The sequence below is a fragment of the Entamoeba histolytica genome, genomic scaffold (genome assembly GCF_000208925.1).
Source record: "Entamoeba histolytica HM-1:IMSS scf_1104750516665 genomic scaffold, whole genome shotgun sequence".
Taxonomy (NCBI): Eukaryota; Evosea; order Mastigamoebida; family Endamoebidae; genus Entamoeba; species Entamoeba histolytica.
The window spans coordinates 1-11966 of record NW_001915247.1 but is presented as its reverse complement, the minus strand read 5'-3'; the positions used below and the strand labels follow the sequence as shown (position 1 = coordinate 11966).

General features: G+C 25.0%; 3 protein-coding genes across 3 annotated transcripts; 1 reads left to right on the top strand and 2 right to left on the bottom strand.

Moving 5' to 3' along the window:
- Positions 1 to 303: 303 nt before the first annotated feature.
- Positions 304 to 783, bottom strand: EHI_025720 (uncharacterized protein; the record flags this gene model as incomplete). Its single annotated transcript, XM_001914216.1, has 1 exon — positions 304 to 783. One exon carries the CDS (start codon positions 781 to 783, stop codon positions 304 to 306), a length of 480 nt encoding a protein of 159 aa, XP_001914251.1.
- A 129-nt stretch (positions 784 to 912) lies between these two features.
- Positions 913 to 1491, bottom strand: EHI_025710 (iron-sulfur flavoprotein, putative; the record flags this gene model as incomplete). The annotated part of the gene is made up of 1 exon (XM_644279.1): positions 913 to 1491. The coding sequence occupies one exon, from the start codon at positions 1489 to 1491 to the stop codon at positions 913 to 915; it is 579 nt and encodes a 192-aa protein (XP_649371.1).
- Positions 1492 to 4105: 2614 nt separating this feature from the next.
- On the top strand, positions 4106 to 11963 carry EHI_025700 (serine-threonine-isoleucine rich protein, putative; the record flags this gene model as incomplete). The annotated part of the gene is made up of 2 exons (XM_644280.2): positions 4106 to 11854; positions 11910 to 11963. 2 exons carry the CDS (start codon positions 4106 to 4108, stop codon positions 11961 to 11963), a joined length of 7803 nt encoding a protein of 2600 aa, XP_649372.2.
- Between the last annotated feature and the right edge of the window lie 3 nt (positions 11964 to 11966).

Sequence of the window (11966 nt, the reverse complement as noted above, 5' to 3'; positions counted from 1 at the left end):
CAGCAATTTCATTTCCAGAAACCAATAAGTCAGGTTCTTTAGTATTTGTGTTTAATATAATTCTAATTTTCTTCAGAACTGAACTACTTTCAAAAAGAAGAACAACCCATACAGGATATTTTTTATCTTGAATAACAAGCCAACAATTAATAGAGGTAAAATATAACATAAACAGATAATAATGGTGTTTTATAGTTCTAATTTAATAGTAATAATTATTAATTTTCTTTTAATTTTTTTTTGTTATTAACAAAACAATAAAAAATAAATGAAAGAATAAAGAAAAAGACAATTAAATGACTTTTAATCCATTAATAATTTAACTACTTCCTCTCTAATAAATGAAATATCTGAACTAATTTTTGTTTTATAATTTTCTTCTGTTAAATTTGCAGAAAAGTCTCTTTCTATTGAATTGAGAACGTTTTCTTCATCTTTCATAATTTCTTCTTTATATTGATTATTAAAATATTTGATAATATAGAAATTGACATTTCTTTCTAACTGATCAATAACATCATTAATTTTAATTGGAACAATATTCTTTTTATTACCTGGTGATGGTGGTAATGGCTTTTTTCGAGGATCTGTTTTACTTAATCCTGATGGTTTGGGAGGAACTGGTAATGGTTTTGCATTATGAAATCCTTCCATTTCTTCAGCCTTGCTACTAATATACTTTTTAACAATAACTCTGAAGTATTGAGTAATTTGATTTCTAATATTTTTTAATTCATTTAGATAATACTGATTTAAGGAATTTAAATCATCATCATTTCTCATAAATGCAACATTTAAATTGAGAATAAAATAAAAAAGGAATTAAAATTAACAAATTAAATCAAATAATTTGTTCTTTCTTTTTAATATTTCAAAATAACTTCATAACATTAACAAAAAAGAAAAAAAGAATTAAATTTTTTGTGCAATTTTTTCTCCAAAAGCATATGCTTGTTTCATTTTATTACTATTCTTTGCAATTGAAGTATTATCAGAACCACCAGTTAAATGCATTTCATTAAAAGAATATCCAAATAAACTTGCAATTTCTTTAATTTCAAAAACTCCTCGATCATAACCAGCAGAACCACATGTTGTTAAAGCAACAATTGTCTTTTTTCCTTTGTCAAGAACTTCTTGTTTAGCTGAAAATGTGTTCCAATCCATCATCATAACAGTTCTATCAATAAATACTTTTAATTGACCTGGCATTGCATACCAATAAATAGGAAAGGCAAATATTACTAAATCAGCTTCAATAAATTCTTTCATTAATTCACTGCATCTATCATTTTGTGAACAATACACTTCTTTATGATTTTTACATGCAAGACATCCAGCACATCCATTTAATTGTTCTTTACAAACATTAACAATATGATTTTCTATTTGTTTCTTTGATGTTAATCCTTTCAAGAAGTTTTCTAACATAATTCCTGTATTTCCTTTTTCAATTGCTGATGCAAGAAGTGTAAGAACTTTTAAAGACATTTGTTTTTAATGATTATTTTGTTCTGTTTAATCAGTTTAAATAATGGTGTATTTGTTTTCGTTTATTGTTGAAGTTTTAATTCGATGTTTTTTGTATTTTTATTGAATTTTTTTATTTTTTTTTTAATATTTCCTTTCATAAGAAAAAAACAATTTGAAGTTTTTAAATAATTTCTTTAAAAATGTGTTGCTTTATTGATTCGTTTCTATTTGTTGGATTTTTATTTTCACTTTCTGATATTGAGATTGTTTAAAAAATAAGGAAGTATTTATCACTTCTATTTTATGATTTGTAATAATTTATAAATATTCACATAACTCAGAATTATTGAAACAGTTATGTATTGTTGTTATTTTGTGATTATAATTCTTTCTCACAAGTACTTCAAACACAATACTCTGTTTTTCTGTTTACTTTAACAATGTTATTAGTTAATTAAATCAAAGAGGTAATGAAGAAATTGTACCAAAAATATAAAAACAATAATTATATAGTTATATCATTTAATGCAATTATTCCAAATAACTGATAAAACATTTTACTTATTTGAATGATTAAATGACAAATAAATCAATAAAAAGAAGTGAATTGAAAGTACTAAATATATTTGAAAAAAAGAAAAATAGAAAAATTTTGTTATTCAACCTATTCGTTATGATTATTTTATAGGACAAATTAATGATAAATAAAGCAATGAAATATAAAAATGAAAGAATATATAATATATAGCAAATAATTGAAAAGATAATAAATTAAGAATAAGATGGTTAAGTGAATTGATAGAAATATAGAAATATAAAAATATCATAGAATATTTATTGATAAGATATTAATAAGAATTGAACAATAAATATAATAAAACAATTACTGAATAATTAATAAGAAAAGTATATTTTTACAATATCTATTAATCTAATTATTTTATCTTAATTAATATATATTATTGTTTTTATTTTTAATTTTCTTTTGTTAATACTTATTCAATTGGTTATTCTTTTATTATAATGTCTTTTTATGTTTATTCTTCTGTTTGTTTGTGTTTTCTTCTTCTTATTTATTCTTTTTCAGTTTTCTTCTTTATTTTGTTTATTCTTTCTTTTATCTTTCATTATTTCAATTAAATCTATTTTTATTTGAACTTTTCTTGGTTTACATCTATCATCTTATTCATATTACTGTATTCTTTCATTATTTTTCTGTATCTTCTTATTTAATTATTCTATTTTTACTATTCTTATTCATTTCCCTTTTAATATAAATTTATCAATTTTTGTATCTAAATTATTCTTTTTCTTTGTCAATTTTACTGTGTTATGGTATTTAAAATGAATCAAATATGAAGATAAAATAATTTTTTCTATTTTTATTCATTTTATTACTATATTTCAAATGATTGATGTTTATTTTATTCATTATTTTATCATTTCTATTTATCACTTCAGTGCAACACAATTCGTAACTTTTATTTGAACTGAAATTATCAAATGTAATTCAGTTGTGTTTTTTTTTAATTTATATTTTATCTGGATTTTATAATTTGTCATGAATGATAAAAGAATGATTATCAATTTCGATAAACGCATGTCTTTGTTTGTTAAATCTTCTAACAAACTACATCTTTTCAAGTTTGATATGGCAATAATTGAATTTGTATAATATAAAGAAGTAAATATAAAAGTTAAATAGTTGCAAATAAACGTGTTGAAATAAAGGAGATGTGTTTTTGTTACTAAGGTATTTAAATAAACTGAAAATGAGAGTTTAAATAAAATTAAAACATAATAAATAATGAATATTAATTAATAAACAGTGGTTTATTCTTGAACTGTATTATTTTTGTTTTACTAGTTTTATATTTTTGTATAAATTATTTTTATACTGTTGTTTCATCAATTATTTAGTTATAATAATATTTTATAATATGAAAAAAATAATTAATACTTCATGTTAATTTTATATAATATTATCATTTTATTTATAATTAGCATTCATACTATATTTATCTGTTATTTTTTCATTTGATTTTCTTTGTATTTATTTTGAATAGTGTTTTACTTCAATTTATTCGATTGACACTCTCTTTTAGTTTAATACTATTTGTTATATATTCATATTTTATATTATTATTTTTGATACTTCGTTATTCTAAAATATTTAAATAATGAATGATTGTTTACAAATCTATTATTATATTTTGAAATCAAAGAAAAATATTATCTAACTCATAAATAAATTTATAACAAGGAATAATCTTAATTTGACTCAAAACAAGAAAATAAATAAGGTATAAATCATTAAATATAGCGACAAGTATATATTTTTAAAATATAAAGTGAGATTAAAACGTATTTTGATTCTATTTTTTAGAAACGAATAATGAAACGAAAAAAGATTTAAAAAAACTTTGAAAGAATCTAAGGAAGTAATAGATAAAAATAGGAAAAATGAAGAGAAAAGAGAAACTAAGAGTCAAAAAGATTATATATTTTTAAACATTTTTTGTTAGTGTATTTATTCTTAAACTTCTATATAATAACTAAAAAAGTTAATCTTATACATAGTTAATCTTATATGATTATTATTAATATACTTATCCTTTTTATTTGTTCTTGTATGTCAAAAGATTGTTTAATAAACTCAAGTGATTTTACAGTTAAGAGTGATTGTAATAATGTTTCATTTGATAATACATTAACAACTGGTGAAATTAAAGTTAATCTTGAAGAGAACAATGAAAATACAAATATTGATAGTTTTACTATTGGCTCATGTACAAAACTCACATTAACAGGAAAAAGAACAATTAAAAAACTTAAATTATCAAATAGTTGTCCACTGATTATTGAAACTGAAATAAAAGTTGAAGAAGTTGATACAACAGAAACAAATAATGGAATTCTTTATTATGCTAAACATGAAAATAGTATTCCTCAAACACTTTCAAAGAAAAAGTGTGATTATTACAGAGCGTATAAAAATGGACATTCTGAATCAGAGAAATGTGATTGTACAAGAACACATAACAAATATTCAGAGATTGATTGTGATTCTATTACTGATTATTCTAAAATGAATCTTGTTGATGATTGTTTTAGTTCTATGCTTACAATTAATCAGAATTGGAAAACTGTTCAACCCACAAAAAATTGCACAGTAACTTTACAAAAAAATATTAGTTCAATTAATTTGAAACAACAAAAAGATGTTGTTGTAACTGTTAAAGAAGATGAAGATACAAAACAAGAGAATGCTGTTATTAAGGCTGGTTTACGAAAACAAAATTCAGATTCACAAAAAAGTATGACAGTAGAAATGGATAGTTCTGTTACAGTTTCATTCATTAAAGTCACTGGAGTTTCTGGTACATGTGATTCAAATTCAGTATGTGTCTATACAACACAGTCAGATGAAAATTTGAATAATGGTGGCGTTTCATCAAATAAATGTGGTACATACTATAGAATTGGAACAGATAAAACTTGTACTTGTACATTAAAAGATAAGGAAAAAACAATAAAAAAGTTAAATTTTAAGGAGTCTGATTGTCAAGATTTTACTGATCTCACAGAATATACACTTACTTTAACACCGGGACAAAAATACACACTTGGAGAATCTTTGTCATTTAAATCATTAACAGAATCTAGTAGTACTATTGAAATAACAGGTCAAACAAAAGAAAATCCAGAATTAAAAGAAGCAAAAGAAAATCCAGAATTGAAATTAAAAACAATGAAAATAGGAGATTTAAATCCAACTGATATGAAACTGACAGTAACAGATTCAGTAACATATGAAGATGAAAATAAAAATAAATTGAAAACAAGTGCGTCTCGTACTAGTAATAAACTCAAAGCAACTTCGGATAATAAAAAGACATTTACTGCAACTTCTTCAACCATTTCATTTCCTGGTGTTTCGGTTTCATCTTCTCGTTATATTATATTACAAAAGAATAGCAAAATAACAGTTACAGATATTACTGGAAGTTGTGAAAATACAGAACCTGATTATTGTGACTTTATTGCAAGTGACTCTCTTGATTCAATTACAATTGGTAATAAACAAAGAACAGAATCACCAAAGGAGGCAGTGCTTTCTACAGAGAAAGGACAAGTTGTTAGAGTGATGAAAACAGGAGAAACAACAATGAATAAAACAGTCTTGTGTTCAATTGATAAAAATGATGATAATTCGTTTGATGGGCAATTCACTGCTGTAGAATGTCCATGTTCACTTAATAAAGATGATGTTAATCCAATTTCTACTACTGACAATACTCGTGCAGAATGTGTTTATGTTGTATCATCATCAATAAACACAGTCACTTTAAAAGGAAGAAATGACTTAAAAGAAAAGTTAATAGTTGATTCAACTTCAAACACTGTTAGTATTAAAGATGTTACTAAAATATCAAATATTCAAGATAATATTAAAGATGTTACTAAAATATCAAATAGTCAAGATAATTCAAATACAATTTCATTGACAGGTGTAGATAAATTACAGTCAATTTATATTGGAGGAAGTGTAAATAAACTTACATCTAATTTACCATTAATAACAACTAGTTCATTCAAAGCATATTCAGTAAACAATAATATTAGTACTTGTTTTGAATTAACATTGAAAGAGTTTGAATATGGAAATAAAGATAGATTAATTACTGTTACAAATGAAAATACAAATGAAAAACCAGTTGAAATTACTATTGAAACTATGAAAGTAAAATCAACTTTACTTTCTATAATTAATAATGGAAATAAATACTCTCTTAAACTAACTGTTTCTAAACTCGAATCATCTTTAAGTCAAGATATTCCAGCATTATTACTTGATGGATTAAATAATCATATCACATTTACTGGTAATAATCAACAACAAATACTTTCATGTGATGGAAAAATGTTATTTACTTCAAAATTGAGTGATGAAGAAAGTAAAATAACATGTTTATTATATCATGACTATTATTCTGTATGTACAGATAAAGAAGATGAATGCAATTCTAAAAAGTTACCAACAAAGATTATTAGTACTAATTCTAACACAGAATCAACTAAATTAACACTTAAATATGAACATGAGTTGATAGAATGTAAAACATCTGATTGTTATATTGAATTAAATACTGACTCTAGTGTAACATCTGAATCAATTAATTATACTATTAAATCAACTTATAATGGAGGATCTACTATTCATCTTACTGGACAAACAAAAAATCTTATTCTTAATGTTGATAAAGTTAAAATTGTAAATAAAGCAAAAGATGAAAGTAATAAAGATAAAACACTTACAGTATATGGTAATTGTAATGGAATTGACACAGATACACCACTTATTTTAAATTCAATGACTATTTCAGGAGATATTAAAGCAAAATCACTTACTACAAGTGGCAATCTAACAGTTACTGGAAATAGTATCACTATTACAGAATCAACAACATTTGGAACAGGTAAGATTAGTGGTAATAATGTTGATTTTACAACAGGTACACTTTCATTTGTAAGTGGAAATGAATTTATATTTAAATCATTTAAAGTAACAACAACAACAACCACTGATAACAACAATAAAATTCCTGAACATTTCTTAAATTATAATAAAGAATGCACATTTACAGATAGTAAAGTTATTCCTGTTAATTCATATCTTACTCAAAGCACTGATGATAACAAACAACCAACATATAAATGTTATACAATTACTGATAAAAATATTGAATTAAACAAACAAACATCATATCTTAATCCAGAGTCTCATAAATGTACTGATGGAAATACATTAATTCAAATTGAATCACCGAATGTTATTGCATCTGGAATGAAGAAATTTGATATTGGAGTAGATACGTATATTTCAGGATTAAGTGGTGTAATTTCAATTGAATCAACTTCTGATCATTCAATATCTGTATTTGGTGATAGTACAACTGAAATAACTATTAATGGACATGGAAAAACAGAGACTGTTACTGTTTATTCACAATCTATAATATCAGGATTTAATAATGTTATAATTGCAACTAGCTCACATGTAACAATCAAATCAACAACAACAAGTGTCAGTGCATCAGTTAATAATGTTAATATAGATATTAAAGAATGCAGTCCAAAATTAACAACTTCATTAAATGATGAAGTTATATTTAACCTTGATAATTCTAATACATTTACTGTTGATACTACTAAAAACATTGTTGTTAAATCACATTCTAAAATAACTAATATTCCAAAAGACTGTATTAGTAAATGTAATGATACTGTTATTTTCAGCAAAAAAGAAAAAGGAAATGATTATGTTTGCCAACCAATCACTTTTGAAACGACATATTCAGACAATAAATTGGAATTAAATCCATGTACAACTAGTGATATTCCATGTTCTGGAATAATTTATATTAATGACAAAACAAAAACAACATCAATTGATCTTACAAAAGTTCATGCACAAAAATTAAAAATAATAAATTCGTTAAGTACTTCTGTTTCAATCACTCTTCCAACTGGGTTGAATGATTTAACATTGAATGGTCTATTCACAGTTACTAAAATTCCACTAGATTTAACAATAGAAGATGGAAATGTTATTGGTACAATTACTCAATCTAGTGATGTTTCAACACCATCAATTAATGTTGAAAATGGTACATTCACGATTAACACTAAACAAGACATAACTCTTACATCAATTAATGCTAAGGATGGTTCAGTTATCTTTAAAAATACAGACACTAATACAATAAGAACAATTACAATTTATGGAAGTATTTCTGTTAATGAAATGACTATTATGAAAACTAAATTTGAATGTACATCAACTGTTACTTCTATCTCAATTAACAAATTGAATGTACAAGATTCTAAAACATATCAAAACGTAAATAACAGTATATTCAATATTCATAGTTCATTTACTGGCATAACCATTTCAAATATACCAACAACATGTGTTTACGTTTGTAATTTAAGAAATGTAATTGGAACATTGAGTAATGTTGAAATTGAAGGAGCAACTCAAGAAACTAATATATTTTATAAAGGATGTAGTGGTTCATTAATTCCAAAAATTGAACAATGTGAAATTACTAAATCAACAAGTATTGATGTTTCAGATTCACAAACATACACACTTCCATCATTATGTCCTAATAATAATCTTCCTCTCGTTTTAACAACAAATTCTGATGATAAAATTAATGTTCAAGGATTTGATGGAGTATATAAAGAAGTTAAAATGTCAAATGATTGTTCAATTAGTTTCACAGGAAGTACACAATTAAATAGAATGGTAATGAAGAAAAACATAGAAATTCATAGTGATTTTCAAATTGATGAAATAATTACAAGTGAGACATCAAATAATATTATAATAGGATCTAAAGATGTTTATGTAGGAACTATTAATACTGATAAAAGTAAATCAAATATTAAGATTGAAATTAAAGAAAATAGTAAGATTAGCATAGAGAATGATGTTGTTATTTCATCTCTTATTCTTGATGACATAAGTTCAAGAATTATAACAAAAGATAAATTAACAACAAGTTCTATTCAATTTAAGTCTATTAGTCCATCTACTCTTCCACTTATTATTTCTGATACACTCACATTCACAACAATGAATATAACAAATACCAATAGTATCACTACAAATGTTCCATTAATCCAATTAAATCATTCAATAAATGGCAATACAAATCTACCAAGTAATGTATATTTTGCATGTCAAGGCACAATGTATGTATATATTGCAGAATCAAGTTATTATACATGTCCACTTCCATACACATGTACTGATACTACTAATTGTCAACATCAAACAGGTAAAAAATGGAAACAACAATACATATATTCAATAAGTAAAGATGGTGAATTAACATTTGAAGATAATAGTGAAGCTACTAATGGATATGATATTATTGAAATTTCAAAAGGAGATGCAAATATTAATATCAAAGGAGGAAGTTATTACATTCGTAGTGACTCGAAAAACAATACTGTCACATGTTCTAATGAATGTACAATCTATATTGAAACAACATCAATTGATAATGTTGTTAATTTGGTAATAACAGAATCGAACATCCGTGTTAAAGATTCACAGAAAGAAACATACATTAATGTACTTGATAAGAGTAATGGAAAAATGGAAGTACATTTAGATGGAATTTATAACACACAATTCCATTTGAAAGGGAAAGCAGGAAATATCAAGTTATTAGGAATTAATGTCTTTAATGAACTTATTCTAGAAGGGTCAATAATCAAATCAGACAATTCATTTGATATTGACAAAGTTACATACAAATCAGGAACATTTGAGTTATCATCACCAAATAACATAGCAAGTATCTCACAATTCAATTATGAATCAAATCATGAACCAAGTGAAACATGTACTTCACTTATTTCACATCAACAAGATCAAATTAACAATGGAGAAATATCATTTAAGATTAGAAGTATCACCAATTCTAATGAGAAAGTGAAGTTGATAGAATGTGGAGGAATTGTTCTTCAAGAATGTAAAACAGATACCACAACATATAATTGTCCACCTATTAGATGCTCATATAAACAAGAAAATAAACTTCCTACTGGATGTTATTGCACATATTCACTTATAAGTAAACAAGAATGTATATTTGATTGTGAGAATGAGAATGAATGTACATTCAATGATCCTGTAAGTAATTCGTTGATAGAAAAAATAACTAACTATGGAGAACGTATTGTAATGCAATCTGTTTCAAGTGTTTATAGCATGAATATCAATGAGACTATAATTGAATCAAAATTCCCAATAAACATTTATGAAATAACAGATGGAGAAGACAAAAGAATGAGAATCACAGGAGTGACGTTAAATGTTGATTCTATTACAATGAGTAAAGGAACATTATCATTAGAAACAGATAACAGCTTTACAAGAAGAATTGAAGTTACAGGAGGACAAATAGAGGTTAATAACAAGATTACATTTAGTGAAAGTAATAAGCCATTGGTTGAAGTAGAAGGAAATGAAGAAGTGAAAGAAAGAGGTATTTTCATAACAGGAGGAATAATAAAAATTGGAGAAAAAGGGAAAATAATAATGAAAGGAGGAATTAAAGAAGATGGATATGTTAATAACATTAATATCAAAAATGCAATAATAGAAATAGAAGGAAATAGGAGTGATGAAGATATTATTGTTATAGAAAATGGAGGAGATGTGAATATTGAAAATATTACTGTGAACATAGTTGGAGAGAATAAAGGAGATAAATGCTTTAATTTAATACGAAACAATGACATTGAACGAATCACATTAATAGGTTCAAGTGGAGTAGTTCTTGATTCACAACGATATATCTTATCTGCATGTCCAAAAGGAGTTGAAGCAAATGTTCAAGAACTAGCGTGTTCAAATATAGAAAACAAAGAAAATATAACTACGGAAGTAGAATGGGAAAGAAAAACATGTCCATGTTCAGGAGATAAGTGTATAATTGATTTTTCAGCAACAACAAGTGTAATATACAAATTGCCATCAAATGAAAAATATGAAGGATTGAAGATATCAGAAGATCAAATTAGAGGAGAAGATGTGAAAATTAGTCGAGTAGAGGTTTCAGGAACATCAACACTTACTATGAGCAATTGTAGTATAAGTAGAATGAATATTAAAGGAGATAAAATGAAAGAAGTTGTAATGACACTTAAAAGTAATAATAACGAGAAAAGTTATATAGAAGAGATAGTAGGTAATGGAACATATTCAAGTGTTGTTATTGACACTGGAGAATTGACAATAGGTAGAATTGAAGGAGTTAATGTAGAAGTTACATCAAATGGATATTTGAATATCAATAAAGAAGCCAATTTTAAAGAACAAAAGATTGACATTGAACATACATACATTGATATTCTGACTGATGATGTTGATTTCACTGATGCAATAATTACAATCAAACCAATAAACAATAACAGTGCTAATTTGAATATTGGAGATGAAATTGGAGGAAAGACAATGACAACAATAAAGAAGAGTGTCATCAATGTTTATTATGAAGAAACAGGAAGTAAAACATTGTTAGTAGTCATGAGATTACCAAAAGAAAATGAAATAAAAGTAGAAGAATATCAAATAAATAAAATTTCAAATAGCAGAAGTAGAAAAGAAGAAGGAGATTCATATCAATTCAAAGTAGCATGTCATGGCATAGTATTAACAAATCTTGAAGATAAAGACATTGTATGTCCAGAAGACAGACTTGCAGGATATGTTAAAAATACAGAATTTCCTAAATGGACAATTGGAGTTATGGTTATTTTTGTCATAGCATTGATTGTGATTGTTGTTGTTATCATTGTTTATGCTGTGTATGTTTACTTAGAAAGAAGGAGAAATTTGAAAGTCTTTTCAGAAGGAGAAGAAGTTGAAGAGAGTAAAGAAGAAAGTAAAGAAGAAGAACAAATAAATA